Source organism: Channa argus, chromosome 11, assembly GCF_033026475.1.
Source record: "Channa argus isolate prfri chromosome 11, Channa argus male v1.0, whole genome shotgun sequence".
NCBI classification, from domain to species: Eukaryota; Metazoa; Chordata; class Actinopteri; order Anabantiformes; family Channidae; genus Channa; species Channa argus.
In genome coordinates, this window is record NC_090207.1 from 19,764,684 (window position 1) to 19,781,758 (window position 17,075).

The 17,075-nt window shown below is 39.0% G+C and overlaps 1 protein-coding gene across 9 annotated transcripts in view; it reads left to right on the forward strand.

Moving 5' to 3' along the window:
- The window catches only part of pbx3b (pre-B-cell leukemia homeobox 3b), a 55,917-nt gene extending 42,495 nt beyond the window's left edge, over positions 1-13,422 (forward strand). For 2 of the 9 annotated variants that reach the window (XM_067521926.1, XM_067521927.1), the window contains exons 3-10: positions 532-773; positions 1,752-1,942; positions 2,937-3,072; positions 7,751-7,916; positions 8,462-8,539; positions 8,970-9,082; positions 9,939-10,028; positions 11,654-11,878. In XM_067521926.1, the coding sequence (XP_067378027.1) occupies positions 532-773; positions 1,752-1,942; positions 2,937-3,072; positions 7,751-7,916; positions 8,462-8,539; positions 8,970-9,082; positions 9,939-10,028; positions 11,654-11,746 (1,109 nt within the window). In that variant the 3' untranslated portion in view covers positions 11,747-11,878. Of the gene's footprint in view, positions 1-531; positions 774-1,751; positions 1,943-2,936; positions 3,073-3,871; positions 3,902-7,750; positions 7,917-8,461; positions 8,540-8,969; positions 9,083-9,938; positions 10,029-11,653; positions 11,880-11,903 lie in introns of those variants that run through there. The other 7 variants (XM_067521928.1, XM_067521929.1, XR_010915595.1 and 4 more) reach the window with 6 other exon arrangements.
- The last annotated feature ends 3,653 nt before the right edge of the window (positions 13,423-17,075 follow it).

Below are 17,075 nucleotides of genomic sequence, written 5' to 3' on the forward strand. Positions count from 1 at the left end.
CACTCATTTTGCTGTATGTAGATTTTCATTTCACCAGCACATTTTTATTACTTGTTAGAATACTGCAAAACCAGGAGTGGGAAATAACACAAGACTCAAAAGGTATAAGCAGAAAGAAATGAGGAAAACACAAGTTACTTTCTTGAGTTCTCAGCACTCACCGTGTCAAAGACAGAGACACTTACTAGAGGTATAGTTTTCTGTTTAGCATCCTTTCACAGACTAGAAGTGCCACTTCACCATTGAGCATTTGTCAGTTTATGGATGTTGCTGTCATGTCAGCCTTCCCGTACACACAGTGTGCAGCGCAGTGTGTAAATAAAAGAGAATAGGCATAGACATGGGCGACAGGAACAGAGCACATACAGAGAAGGCACCCAGTTTGTACCTGCAGGGGAGACATCACAGGCACAATGGTAGACTACACACGCCGCTGTTCTGATTTTAAATGCATCTAATAATCAAGTTTGATCTGTTTCATTTTTGTTGGGTATTAGCTGACCCTGTGCCCTTGATTTTATGTTGCTGCAGGTCTTAGCATCCGTGGTGCCCAGGAGGAGGACCCTCCAGACCCCCAGCTTATGCGTTTAGACAACATGCTGCTGGCAGAGGGCGTGGCAGGGCCAGAGAAAGGTGGCGGATCTGCTGCCGCAGCAGCTGCAGCCGCGGCCTCGGGCGGGGCGGCCGACAATTCCATTGAACATTCCGACTACAGAGCCAAACTCACACAGATCAGACAGATCTACCACACAGAGCTGGAGAAATATGAACAGGTAAGGATGAGCTTTCAAAATCCCAGGGTTGAGATCTTTCCAACAACTGCTTCTGCATTGAGTGTTTTGCTTGAAATGCTAAACCTCTTCATCCACTTTGGGTCTAACTCCCAAAAGAGGGGAATAACACTCTTTTTATTCGTTTACATCATCAAAAGTTTTAAACTATGGACCTGTTGAGTTGTACGCCATAATACACATCACCTCAGATCAACAGCGAACAGCGTATTCTCTGCATTAGCAAGAAAATTGCCTAGAAAATGCATAATGGAGGAGAATGAGTTATCAGCTTGGAGAAAATAGCACTATTATTCACTATGCTGTAGTTGATTATAGAGATCCAAAGGAGGGCTTCAGTCATCTGTGTTAAATGAAAGTATGATCAGCTCTTTCACCTAGCACTTTAAGCCTGCCATTAAACACTGAGGCATTATGGGCGAAAATAAAAGGTGTAACATTGATGCCTCAGCAAGCTAGTGAGGTAAATTAGACTAATTTACTCCGTGCTCTCTGAGAGAGGAGGTGGGTTTGCGGGGGCACACAACACTCCGCCTGGAGTAAATGCATCTTTCTTAAGGGTGTTTCCAGGTTTTAATTATCTAAATGTAAATACTTAACGAATTTTACTTAGAGTAATGAGCTAAAGTGTGCACTACGTAAATGAGTTATTCTAATTAATCATGTATGAACTACTGGTTTAACAAAAAAGCTGTTTAAATTCGCTCTGCATTAGGGCCAATCCAAATTGCAGATCTGCATTTGTATTCAAAGAGGACTTTGTCTATTGCATCATCAAAGTATTTTATAAACAGTACACAGAGCTGAAAAAAATAAGCTTGCAAAAAAGCTATAAAACCTTCTAATATCAATCATAAAGGTTTTTTTCAGAAAACCCAACAGCTGTAACTTTGGACATTTATTTATTTATTTTTTTACTTATTTTGGCTTTTTTTGTCTCTCTGCCTTTGTCTCTGGCAGGCATGTAACGAATTCACTACCCATGTGATGAACCTGCTGAGGGAACAGTCTCGCACGCGACCCATCTCTCCCAAAGAGATTGAGCGCATGGTGGGAATTATCCACCGTAAGTTCAGTTCCATCCAGATGCAACTGAAACAAAGCACCTGTGAGGCTGTCATGATCCTGCGCTCCAGATTCCTTGATGCCAGGTCAGTAGATCATGTCCGTGTATAGTACACGTAGCATGTGTGTATCTATTGACATCTGCAGACTTTTATTGCTTGACCCATGTAAGCAAATCCAATGGGCAAGGCCATTTTTAGAATGTGTCCAATTCAAAATTTTGTTTTTCCCATCACTTTTCTGGAACAGCACACAGTGTGAACACTGCTGAGATGCATGATTTTAATTATGTCCATGTTCCATGCGTTATCCATTTTCAAGACAATCATGCTCTCACACCTGAGAGCAGTTAAGACCAAATGAAATGTGGACCAAGTCATGTGTAATGGATGGAGGGGAGGTCATCAGCAGGTGTTGTGGGTTACTCTAATCACTAACAGTGTGGTGCAGTGAGCAGCTCCGCAGAGCAGCACAAGTTCCAGCCAAACAAGCCAAGTGGAAGCACATGTGCTGCCCACTGCCTGTGTGAAGCGCAGTAAACAAGGCAAAATAAGCAAATGTTCAACAACATGATAAGTAGTGCCCTTGGGAGGGAAGGGGACCCAGATCTAGTTAGAGTTTGCTTGTTTCTGCTGGAGATCCCTGGGGCTGTGGCACTTGAGGAACAATGCTCAACTGTGCATGCCATGATTTCTATAATGTACCGAGATGCACTCCGACTGGGCTTTGTGCTCCATCACGAAGCCCACCCATCCGCTACACTAAACTCTACACATTACACGCTTGGACTGGAGATTGGAGACCAACAGACCAAATTAAACATTCTATGTGTTTCGTGATTTTTGTATGTGCATGTGTGTGTACGTGCTCGTCAGTTTATTGGTCGAAGTCTGGTCTTCTGTGTGTTGACGAGCAGGACACGATATTCTCCTCCTGAGGGCCCTTAGAGTCCATTCCTCATTATTTTCACCATTTATGTGTGAGATTGATTGTGCAATTTGTGCAATCCAAATGGATGAGGTAATGCTGGTCCCACTAATAGGTTTGCTCGGCCTTTCTCTCGTTTTGCTCCTCACTCAGGCGGAAAAGGAGAAACTTCAGCAAGCAGGCGACGGAAATTTTGAATGAATATTTCTACTCGCACCTCAGCAACCCGTATCCAAGTGAGGAGGCTAAAGAGGAGCTGGCCAAGAAGTGCAGCATCACAGTTTCCCAGGTGGGTAGTGCTCATCTAACAGTAGCTCGTGGGTAATCATGGTGGGAAAGGCTAAAGCCTAGAGGGATAGTTATCGTAGGTCACACAACCAAGACACAATGTCTTTAGCTAACCTTGACATTGTGACTGCCTAATGATGCTTCAGTCAAGGCTGGTCGCAGTCAGTCAGAGCAGGGCCACAGGGAGGGGAGACCTATATCATCTTGGCCTCAATCAAAGCACAATCCTGCCTGGGTCCCCTGCCATTTTTGCCTCTCATTCCCATCCACCATTTGTGCTCTCTCTGTTGCCCGGTCAGTCACTCAGGTCATAAGCTGGGGAGAAAAAGGAAAAAAAAAAGGTATCATCCATTACTTTAAGAAAAGTAGTTAAAGTCTGGTGCTTCAAAACACTGGATGATACTGGTATTTTATTGGTGTGTTTGCTGTTCATGTTACCTTGCGGGACTCTGCTAATTGACAGTTATATTTTAGACTTAAAGAGCGACTTTCACACTTTATATAAAGCATAGCCTCCTTGTTGGGTAAACCTGAAGGCAATATCTCTCACACCTAACCCCCACATCCAAAGTGTTATTATCCTGTGCTCTCCTGTTCTGGTATTATTGTGACACTATCTAGATTTTTTTCATACTCTATTGTTTTATGGCTGTCCTCGTGAGACACAATATCAGAGAAACATGAATCTATACAATAATCTGCAGTGTTTTTTTCTGTGTGGGGAGGGGGTGTTGAGGGGTATATTGAGTGTAGTCATGAAGAGTCAGATACTGTAAAAGCCCATTCTTTTTTGCCTTCAGGGGGTGGGAAGCACCATCACAGTATCACAGGTATGTCATAACTTCTCCTGATCAACTGTTTCCATTTTTTTTGTACCTCCTTTGTTTATGTATGTAATAGCCTCACAGTTTTCACTGCACAGAACCTCCCTCCCTCACACTACTGGATCAATGCTAATGCTACATACATTGTATGATTTAAAGTTTAATTTTGCATTTTAAGAGTGAATAAGAATATTTCGCCTTCACACCCCACCTGAAGTAACCCAAGAACACAGATTTTTGATTGATTCATACAGTATATTTACATGATACCTGTGTTATCACCATATTATGTGTGTACAAATGTGTCACATGAAAATTTACTTTTGGCTATTGTTTACCACATTAATCACATTTCTTGTCTGTTGTAGAGCATTGACTAATGGTGTGGTCTTTTCCAATCTTCAAACTGCAGTCTGAGTTTATTATCCCCCCAATCCACCTCGTGATCACTGTTTGCATTATAGCGGTTATAGAAATGGCCGCCAATCCTCAAAAATGGAGCTCTACTGTTTCCTGAGTGCCTTACAAAACAGACCACTGTACCAGTTCCCATGAGAACAAATCAGTCCATGTAGAAATTAGAGGGCTTTTAAAAATTCACTTGAACTCATCCCAGGCCCCATTAGTGGCATACTCCTCAACAAACCGAGGCCACGGCAGACATTCTTATTGACTTATTCTTAGTGCTTTGGCTCATTTTAAGTGAGTAACAAAGTCAGAGGCTCAACATGATGCCCAAGTGCACCATAAGTGTGTTATCCCTCACAGTGCCCTGGCCTGTCAGAGTCACAAACCGCTCGCCATGACCACACAGAGGTCATTTTTTAAACACCCCAAAGTCTTCTTGTGGTGCTTTGTTGATTGCACAAGCAGTTCATTAAGTAAAAAAAATATCCGTCGTGAATGGGGTGCCAATATCAGTTGGCAGCTTTGCTCGATACATCATTGCTGATGAAACATCCTGCATCATTCGAGCAGAGATCATTTAAAATGCAATTGATGAACTCTGGTCTTCCCTACGAGCAAAGCCTCCTTAGCTCCAGAGATCTCTACAAATCCAGTATTTTATGTATATATAAATAGTACAGATATAATCTTGAACAAAGAGCAACAACAAAATAATATTAATTGTTTGACTATTTCAGTGTGTCTGAATCCTGATTATTTGGAGCAAATATCTGAAGTGCAATGAGCTTCTGACGTTGTTACGATTACTGACTGGCTCTCTATGGATGCTGCCTTATTACCTTTGACCCTTTGCATATGCGGTGCTGGGCTACTGAATGAGGCATGAGACTGGATGACTGTAACTTGTGGCAGGGCTTACTAGGGCCATATTTGACATTATCTGCATGAACGGTTCAGTGTTGAGCTTAATTTCCACTGCTTATTGTCAAGAACACAGCTTTTTAAACTATATCATAGTTAATTTGGTGAAACTAAGAGTTGACTTCTTATTCATTATTTCTGTAGGATGTATATCTGACAAAGCCATCCAGACTACCTTTCTATTAGTGCTCAATGTTTAGGGCATTATAACTTGAACTATATTGAGATCGTAGACAGATCATGCATTGTTGTATATCAACAGGCAAGTACTATTGAAATAGGGTGAAATAGTTTGAATTATTTACTACACCTATGCTGCCGCTCTCAATGAAAGCAACAGTATCGTGTTCTTGCAAGGAGTCTGCATGGCCATTATAAAATCGCTGCCTTTGAGGCTGCTGATGTTTAAAGGTAATTCAGTCTCACAACCTGGTTCTCACCACACATAGCAGTCTATTGAATGCATGGCCTGCCACGAGATAAAGGGGAATTAGTTCTGGAGATTGGGTTGTGCTCCACACCCTACAGAGCGGTGCATTTGTTCAATATTTTGTTGAACTTAAGAATCACTAAAGCCAGAGTTCAGTGGGCAGTAGAGAGATGTGTGTGTAGAATGAAAGCCATATAGTAAGAAAACATGCACACATCCTTCATCATAGAAGGGCAATGTAAGAGAACTGCTAAATGATCAGTCTCGTTTAATTAACACCACAGAATTAGCATGCGTCACTGTCATAATGGTCTAAGGTAAGAGATAAACTAGTGTACATGTACCACTATTAACTTTTAATGTTAATCATCAAAATACATTGAAGCATTTTTAAGTGACATTGTAATGAATGTAGTTCTGTTTAATACACTGTTTACATGAACATATTGTTAAATTAAACAGACTGATGGGCTTTATAAAACATTTCCATAGTTTTCCGGGGTTTGTGGCCACTTTGTGAGCTGTCTAAAAGAGCAAGAATATTGCATCGTCTTTGGCTCTACAATCCACTATAAGCAGGTTAAGTAAAAAGGATGATGGCCAGGGCTTTCATTGCTTCCAATTAAACCTTGCTTGTTAGTTTAACCTCTAGGTAAACCCATCAAACAATTGATGTCAAGGAAACCCTGCCAACAGTGGGCCTCGCCTGAATGGTCATTAATTTTAATTGCCTAGATATTAAAGATTTAGAGCACAGAGACGTGCAGGATAGAAATGATCCGATGTCCTGCAAATCCAGTCAGTTTTTACGCCACAGCATTGGCGGGCTGCTGGGGATATTAAAATTTAAGCACATGGGTGGAAATTAAATAAAGTGTCATTAGGGGCAGCTGCTCTTTGGCTGGTCCAGCCGTGGGCTGCAGGGCCTGAGAGGGGGGCAGCAGCACAACAACAAGACACTCTAATTTATAGGGCCATTAAAAACAAGCATCATCTCATTATTATTCCAGTGTTATTGCAGAGCCAGCATTCACACATAAGGTTCACCCCTCATACAACTTTTCAGTGTCTGACTGATGTTGGATGCCATTATTTCAATTCAACTGAATTAGCATTTCCTACCGGCCTAAACCTGAATATATCAAATTTAAGACATTAATTTGACTTCAATACTTTTACATGCCTTCAGAGTTCAATTTTGCTGTAGTAAAACATGTCTTTATTTTCAACAAGTCAATTAGCACCGAATGCCCTAAGAATCTGTGTTTACTGTTTCACATATCATCAGGTCTTTACCCTCTCACTGTAGTTTTGGTAATTACAACCCAAAGTTGCTTTGCAAAGTTAGTAAACATGCATGTGTGTACACACACACACACACACACACACACACACACACACACACACACACACACAGAGATTGCTGTATTTATTACTGTATTTGTGTTTTGCTGTTTTCAAAATGAATGTTCAGCTAACCAGGCCAGACACTGTTTATGTAGATTATACAGTGATATACATACTTTAATAAGCATTTTATTTAAAAATTAACATTTAACACAAGACACCATTGTCCATTATTGTTTTATGTAACATTTTAGATGCAGCCCTATAAATAACAACCTATGGTTCTCTTTGCTATTTTAAGATAAGTGTTATACATAAGGCATCAATCAGCTACGTTCACTGATCTGGAATAAGTGAGCATTTTAGATGGTGAAATATGAATGTTGATATATTTCACTAAGGGAAATGTCAGAATGTGTATTCTCAATAACCAGCCATGATTTAGGAAGTATACTGTATATATTATGTTGACATTAGTCGCTGAGCAGCAGGACCCCCTTGTGTTTTAGTTTTATCAGGAGACAGATCTGAGAGGATGTCATGCTCCCATCCATGGGAAGACACAAGTGGCTCCTGATTATGGCTTAATTAGCTTGTGTACCCGGCGGACATTACTTCAGGGGCTGGGAATTGGGTACTTGATGGACCCAAACATGACATCTTGAAACAATCAAACTGCTCAGCGCACGGTGCTGTGGCTGCTTGACGTCTGACTCCTCTGCTCCTCCTCCTTCTTCTCTCCCACACAGGTATCCAACTGGTTTGGCAACAAAAGGATCCGGTACAAGAAAAATATCGGCAAGTTTCAGGAAGAAGCCAACCTGTATGCTGCCAAGACGGCTGTAAATGCAGCACACGCTGCAGCCGCTGCAGTGCAGAACAGCCAGGCCAACTCCCCTACTACACCCAACTCTGGTAGGCACTCCGACATAGAGACAAACCAACAAAAAAAGATCTTCCCTCTATCTCTGACCTTAACCTGCTGCCTCCCTGCCTCACTCTCTCATGCACCATTCACACAGCAAGAGTGACAGGCCTGCTCCCAGCTTGGGGATCACAGTGTCTCCTGTTTATAAGACAGTTGATGCCAAGCAAACTCATGCATAAAGAGAGCGTTCCTGACTTGTGAACTGAGAACACATGTATTTTTGGCAAAAAAAAAAAAAAAAAAAAAAAAGGCAAGAATTCAAAATGATGCCCTGGGATTTGTTTTCTTGACTTCCTGTCAACTTCCTGTCATTTGTAATGTAACGGTATGTAGTCCCACTGAATGTACTTTTTTATGCTAAATAACAAAAAAACATAATCGCTGGGAGCATTTAACCTAGAGTAATAATATAGTAAAATTACATTATATGCAGTTCATATTGAATAAGAATCACATAAAAGCAATTTGGACTAGGTTGACCTGCGTCGGGATGTGGTAAGCTTATGAAGTGGTCCCTTTTTCTTGCACCCAGGATTCCAGATGAAAGATGAAGAGTTTCAGCTGGATTCTGCAGAGAGCAAAAACACTCTTTTAAGCAACATGTTTACTGGTACTGGTCTTTTCATAAGCTTCTTATTGTCCTTTGTCATTTACCATGTGATACCTCCCTGCCAATGTTAGATTGGAAGTAGGTGATGTGGATCAATTGGGAGCTTAAGCGACCAACCACATGTAGAACCGGTCCCCTTGTGTCATGTTATTTTCATTTCATTTGTGTCCACCGCCATTTTAAAAAGATCCCCTTCCGGCCCTCTGCATATTGTCCTCCTCTGTTTGTTTCTTTACTTCCCTTCCTTCACCCTTGTAGCTTGCTTGCGTCATGAGAGTCTCTTAGTGTATTCATCAGCTTGAGTTGGGTCTGTGTACGTGGACACCTGTGTGAGGAGTGTGTCTGCGTCATTTGTGCGTATGTATGTGTGTCTGTGCTTTCCCTTTATAGCAGTCTCATATATTTAGCTACTTACATCTTCCCTTTCCAGGTTCTTCAGGTTCTTTTAACATCCCAAACTCTGGGGACATGTTCTTGAGCATGCAGAGTCTGAATGGGGATTCTTACCAAGGGGCACAAGTCGGAGCCAATGTACAGTCACAGGTAGGATCAACAATCAGGGACAGCTCCTGACTACCAGTGCAGAGAGCTGTCCTTGTCTTGCCTGTGTACTGAGCCATCCACAGTGCAGTCTGAAGCACATTAAAACCAAAACAGAAAACAAGAAAAACGCACTGCCCATGGGAAGGCAGTTGAATTTACCACAGTGAGGCCTCTGAAATCCTCAGATTGACTGAAGTGTTTACTGACTATTTCGCTTTGGATGGAATATTTTGGCAGCCAAAATATAATCCCACCCCACTGCTATCACGCCTCTAAGCCTCTAAGCAACTTCCAGGTTACTATAACATTTAGTGAATGCATTTGGCTTTGACTTGAGCTCTTCGGTTGGTATTGGGTTTTTGGTACTGTGTTTTCCCCTTTTTTTCTGTATTCTGTATATTGCTATATTCCTGTCTCATCTTGTTGTTGTTTGTTGTTGATGTCTTCCATTTTGCAAGTTTAACACAATTTCACTACATACACACAAAAGATACCATGCACTTATTAAAGAGAACACTTCTTACTCATGCTTTAGATCAAAAAATAAATAAATAAAAGTTAATTTTCAACATCCATAGTGTGTATGTATCAAGTTAATATCCCTTATGCTTTTATTTTTATTTATTATTCCATAGCAGCTGGATAACATGTAATAGATTGGAGCACGCTAGTAACATCAGTGTGTATCAGAAAATCAATTAGCTTTGTTACAAAGCTAGTTAGTACACTTGCTGTCTCAGAACTCCATTTGTGATTTCACACTAGTTAGTGTTTGTTGCCTCAACGAGCATGTTTACAGTTGGATTGCTGTGAGACACCCAGTTGACCAGCTTGTCCACATTGTCTGTCCCCTCAGGTGGATACCCTGCGCCATGTTATCAGTCAGACGGCAGGATACAATGATGCTCTTGGGAGAAACACGATGTACAGTCCACATGGCTTAAATGTAAGTGTGAGTTTTATACGTTTCATGTACAATTGGTCTGACAAAGACAGTGCAAGGTGAGTTGTCTTCGAAATATGCTGCATGGTTATATTTCATAAAAGTGCAGCACGTTAGATTACATTAAACACGTTGTAAATACAGATAATGGGCAACCTTGCGTGTGTGTGTTAGCTTCCCAAAGCATGTGCCATGAAATATTAGACATTGTATCTTGTCACTTTGTCACCTGATATGAACAGAAGTTGCCTTTAATAAAACATGTTATATAGCAGAGGCATGAAACCACCAGCTTTACTTTAATAAACATCTTTTAATACCTTGTTTGACTGAAACCAAAAATTAGATTAAAAACGGCCGTTCACTGTGCAGTATCTGTTGCGTTTTCACTATTTTGAAATGCTTCAACGAATTTTCCATAGCCTTATCTTCATGATAAAATATGAACATGTGATCGCCTGCAGCCCTTTCCAGATATGAATTCCATCTTCCTTGATGAGGTTTGATATGGCTCCTTTTTGTAAAGCAGCACATAATCTGAAGCTATCAGAGTTAAGATTAATTTCGTTGATGAGAGACGATGAAGAGAGAGAAAGGGAGGGAGAGAGAAGTAGGATCAGACAGCTCTTCCCCTCTCTGCACTATATCAGAACCTCAGTATTTGCTCTCTTTATATTGTCGTGTCTGTTGGGCAAAATGCATGCATATTCACAGTCTGATATTCTTTAAAGCTTAAGCAACGAAAATAATGTATTTTTATAGCAGTGTTGTTGGAAATTAAATAATGATTTCTGTGAAAAGACATTAACACATTATGTAAACAAATGGTGGGGGCTGTTGCCAGCATTCAAGGCTTTTGGTGTCATTTCTGGCGTTGCTGAAGCCATGCTGTTATAAGCTCTTTAGACATGTCAACTCCTCGCATCATCAACTGTGTTTTTTCACTTTCTCACAAGGTTTCTCACTTCCATGTGGAGTGTAGACCTGTCCCTAATGGCTCCTCAGAATTCAGTATGCTACATACAGTACTAAAAGAGCAACTCGCTGAACTGAACTACAAAACTACCTTATTTTTTTTTTGTTTTATTTCAAATTGTGGCAAAGCTTTTAATTTGTAGCAACAACCCCAAAACTGCCTTATAGATGCATTTCCATAGACTAACCTTTAGCTTTGTTTGTGGTGACGTAGAAGGATCCAGTAAAGGCTAGGTCATGCCTGGAGCAAAGCAAAGTCAAGCTGGCTAAGACTGGCTCTCTTGGAGAGGCCCTGCCCTGTCACTTTCACTCAGCTCTCCACACCTCACCCAGCCCAAGCCCTCCCTCTTCTTGACTGACAGGAGAATATGTAGCGACAAGCTGTCGTCCGCTGCTGAAATCTGCTTAGACACTGATTTCAGAGACTGTTCTCATTGGTCAGGACTCAAGACAAATTTGTATCCATGTGTCTCTTTGCTGATGCTACTGTAATGCAAAGGATGCTCAGAGTCACATGGCATCAGTGTATTTGCAACGTCTTAAAATCAGCTACCACGAAAATCTAAAGAACGTTGCTACATTTTGGGCATCACTACTTACTATGCTCATGTTACAGAGATTGTGATCTTTAACCTCTTGCATTTCTGTCCCAGGCTAATGGGGGATGGCAAGACGCAACGACTCCGTCTTCTGTAATATCTCCGACAGAAGGACCTGGAAGTGTGCACTCTGATACCTCGAATTGATCCGCTATTAAATGCATCTCGGCCTCAAACTGGGCATGGACTCTTCTAACTGGCTAAACAATTGCAGACGATTTATATATATATATATATATATATATATATATATATATATATATATATATATATATATATATATATATATATATATATATATATATATATATATATATATATAAATACACAGCAGATTTGTTTTCCTGTACCTTAAAATTTCTCATGACCAAGCCACACAAATTACAATACATCCTCCACCACAAACACCACGTGTTTTCTGATTGTTCTGTGTTTTTGTTCTGTCTTCATAAATCGACCGTAATCACCGTGCTCTTTTTCCTTTGTTGTAGGGGTAAGCACACACATGCACAAACAGAAACGGTAAACTTTCAGGATAATTATCTCCTCTGAATTCAAATTACCCAATGACAGTTTAACATGACATTTTATGACATTTTAAATGGCCATTTGTTTGATTCTTGATTTAATTACTACTTTCCATTTTGATAATTGGGTTCTCTTTCAGTTCTCACAATACATAGATTAAAGCAGCTGTTTCTTTGACTGTAATGTGCTCGCAGTCTTGTCCAGCAACTCAACAATGCTGCTGTTGACAGCTCAATGGCAGCTTTGTAGTTCCTTTCAAGATTTATTTTTGCCTTACAGCCGTATACATTAGTACCAGGAAATGACTATTCAAACTCTGAAACATAAAGAAGTGTAATTGATTGCTTGACTATAACATGACACCATTCCATATTTTATAATTTGATGTTTAGTGTGTACATATGTAAACATTTTTTTTCTACTGCTTATGGAAATCAACAAATCCCCCACAGTAGATCATTCCTTCGTGGCACACAGGAGCAGGCCCTGGTTACACAGGAAAAGTTGTACATAATATAGCGTAAGAGTAATTATACATCCCGCCAATCAATACACAGCTTTATTACCTCATTCAGCTTCATAGAAACCAATCATTTCCAACATTTCTGTAGCTTAGAGTGCTCACTTACTACCTCTAAACAATATCACCATCATAGTTTCATTTTGCCCTTATTTAATGTTTTTATGTAGTTATTTTGATTACATCTTGTAACACTGTAAACTCTTTATTCTCTATGTAATCTAATGTATATTTTAATCTTTTAATAAAATGCCGTTGCTGGGTTGCAACCTAAAATGACAAAAATAAAGAATGAAAATGAAAACGATATTAATGCCATGAAAAACAGGCAGGGAGGGAGGGGTGGAAAGGATGTTGATCTGTGGCTTTTACGAGGGGGTGTGATAAACATTGTTGATAAATTAACACCAAACAGTAAAACTGTTGTAAATACTGAAGAAAAAAAAACATTTTGAATGTTGCTCATCTTGTTACTAAATCATGCAAAAAAAGAAAAAAAAAATATGATAAAAACTGTAATGCATAGAGGTTTCAGTATTCAGAACTGTAAATTTCCAGCTCTGTTCAACAGGGTTCAAGACTTGTTTTCTCTTTTTTCTATTGTATGTGATTCTGAAACTGAAAAGTCATGACAAATGATGATTTGTGGCAGTGATTCCGATGTATTAAAGATGTTTAGTGTTACTTTCTAACCAGACTACACCCTGGACTGAAAAGTCTTCCTTGTGGTAGTTGTGTAATTTCAAACATGAATAAACCTTTTGCTTTCATGACAGCAAGGTGTGTTTTCTTTCACGTTGACTCACTGTGGCCCTTCTCACCTTTCTTCCATTACACACTGCCAATGGGGGGGGGGTGGCCTCCCCCAGTGCCACTCCTGCCAGACTCAGGCACCGGTGGTTGGTTTATGATTATAAATGAATGTGGAATTTTGCGCACAAAGAGAGCATTATAAATGAATAAATGAATTATTAAAAAATTATACTATCTGAATTTAAAGTGTATTCATATTTCTTGTTACACTATATTTTTTTTATTAGTTGCAACCAGGGCTATTATTCCTGCTATTAATGAATTATTACCTTTGCATTTGTTTATGACACTAGTTATTTAAAAATATGCAAAGTTGCATTTAGATTTCGTATTTCCTGCGCTATGCTATATCCATAAATGATACAATAAACAAACATTTTTAACTCACTTACTTTATTCCACATCTACATTTACAATTACATTTAGTCATTTAGCAGACGCTTTTATCGAAAGCGACTTACAAGTGAGGTACAAGGCAGCAAAAATCTAAGTCATGGAGAAAACATCAAAGCAAAGTCCTATCAGAAAAGTGTTCACAGTTCACCAGAATCGACATCTACCCTTCTTTGAGCATGTGCCTCAATTTGGCCACTCTATTAAAGCATTTTGAGATCCACCCCTAACTGTCAATTAAAGATAATGCACATTTTAAGAAAAGGATGGTCCACTAACCCCAACTTTAAGCTCTTTTAAGCTACTTCTTTCCTCTCATTAACGACAAACAACATTAGATTTTAGGCCTTTTGTAGGAAAACTCAAATCAAATATAATATATTTAATAATATAAAATACATTTTCTTTTCATAATCTCTATACAGCATGAGCACTACATGAGCTTTGTTCCTGGTAGAAGGTAAAGATGACTTAACCTGGTTTGCAGCTACTGTCGAGCTGACATGGTTAGTACAATTAGCTGAAATGTCAGGCACTTCTAATTCAGGCTATTTTGTCTGTCTGTTGTGGAAAGGCTGCCTTAATGGATCATTGGTTACCAATTCCACATGGAAATTGACATCCATTTATTCTCATTTTCTCAGCAGAGTTCTTCATTCCTGTCTTCTTCCTGTGCTTATGTCCAGTGTTTTGTGTGTCTAGCTTGTAGACTCTCCTGGATTTGCTTTTCCAGAGTAAATACCACTGAATGTCACTGTTTTGTACATCAGAGGAGCTAATTTAATCCCTAAGTGTGTGTGCATGTGAGTGTGCTCTTGTATTTGTTTTGATTTCAACATTTATGTACAGACAGGTAAAAAAAAAAGAGATGCAACAGCATAGTATGAGTTTAACTCAAGTGCTGTTTCCCAGGAGAACAGTTGTCCACTCAACCAGTGGAAAACTTTGAACAGTGAACACCTCACCTCATAACACCTCATATCTTTATCCCGATATCACAGATTTCCCTGTGCACGGAGATAATCTTCTCCTATTGTTTTAGCTATAACAATGATTGAGTTTTACTTGAGACAGATGTATCAGCATTATGCTCCTGTTTTATTTAACATTTAGCGGATGCTTTCATAGAATTATGAAAGCATTAGGAATTTAAAGTCCAGCCCTGCTGCACCCTGCCATTTGGATTACAATCTATTTGCTCGTTCTACCTTTACAAATAGATACATTTGCTTCCACAAGAGTTCAACTATTGGATTTTAAGTACTGCACTCAGCAAAATTGGCATCAGAACCTTTTAAATAAGGAAGTTACATTTTCTGAGATTATGACTATTAGAGATTTTTCTAAGGTTCATTAAAGGCGACAAGAAAAATTTACCATGAAAAGCATGCATCATTAAATATGGAAATCCAGAATTATAATAGCAATATTCACCAAGCTAGTGCCAATTAAATTGGATAAAGATATCATTTATATTATTAAGGTAAGGCTCATATTAGATTAAATATAAAATGAATTTTTTTCCCGGTTTGATTTATTGCTTATAGTGCATTGTTCACAGACCCGTGTTATACTGTATTTCAATAGAGACATTGTTTATATTAAAATGAAAAAGGCTGTAATTGTATTACACTATGGCTAAATTAAATTGGTAGGAGGTTCACAAAGAAATTTAAAAGCTGGCATATTTGTATTTTTCATTCTTAAATCTGACTCTACATATTCACATTCATACACATTAGTGACTGCTAACAATGACTGTGTTGCTCACTTTAGGTTTGATAGATAATTAGCTCTTTTTGTAAGCCCTGAGAATTTTAGAGAATAAAATAAATGAGTCTTAGTTAAGTCCAAGAAAATATGCAGTGTGTTGTTGCTTTGATCCTTAATCAAAGATTGGGACAGTATGCGGAAACATAAAAACCTAATACATCATAATTCTTTAAAAAGCCATTACGAGGCTGGTTGGGAAAGAAAGCTATAAAGCTGCTATAAGTTAATGTACTGATACATTTAACATTCTTTCACAAACCCGAAAACAAACATGATCGGCAACTCAGCTCTTTCCTAATGTGTCTGATTTTAAAACTGAGATGTCGAGCTCAAATCACAGGACACACATAGTCAATGTGCACGGCCTCTTTATTGTTAGTGTAGTTTGGATGAGCAGTGACACAACAGAACAAAGCTCAGATATGAAAGGATACATTGGTAGCTGTGTCAGTGCATTTTTAGAGAGCTGTGTGTGGTTTAAACCTTGTATTTATTAACAGTATTTAAACATTTAATTGTACATTCAATTGTAATTGTACGGCATTTGTTTTAATTCATTGTAACTATTTGTGAGTGCCGTTAAACTAGGGACATGAAAGTAAAGTTTTATCGGTTGACAACACTAACACTGATTTATTTAAATTAACAATTGTTGATGTAATTGAAAGTCTGTTACTAAGCTTAAAAGGCATTTGACAATAGAGTTTATGGTACAAATGTCAATTTGTCAGTCTAAAAACAACATTTAATATTTCATTTAATAGCTTGATTTTTACTGAAAATTGATGAAAGTGTGCAAATAAAGCAGTTTTCCTAAAAGCTCAACCAGTTAACATAAATATGCAGGAGTTCCCTGAATTTACAATTTCAAAGATGTTCCTATAATTTCACTTGCTTCATGAGTAATTCACAACAGCAGAGTCATGAGCTTGAGTGCTAGTGTACAGTAGTTTGATTTACTGAGCAGGAGCATAATGGAGCAGAGAGCGTCTGCACAGATCTCTTCAGCAGCACTATTAAGGCATGAGTCTTGAGTGGCCTTTGAGCTTAAAACAGTAGAGTTAATTAACATTTGATCCTACTGCTACTTACATCTTTATAAGTTCATTTTCAATTTCATTTCAACCCATTCACCCATTTCAGTGCTTGAATATTGCTTTAAGATCACACGTAGGCTCATCTGTGAACTGATGGTGGCTTATCGTTGCCTGTTGGGTAAAAGCAGGCATGTGAAGACTTGTGACAAGAGACAGATGTTTGGCCTACCTCTTAGAAGACATGTGTCATCAAGCAAGGACTGCCTTTGTGCTGCTCACTTGTACTAACACCAAGTTACAAAAAAAATAGAAAGTGACAAAAAAATACCGGTGCTGTATCTATCTCCATCTTATTCTCTGTATCTGTCTCTCTCACACATGCATACACACTTTACACAATTCAATAATTATG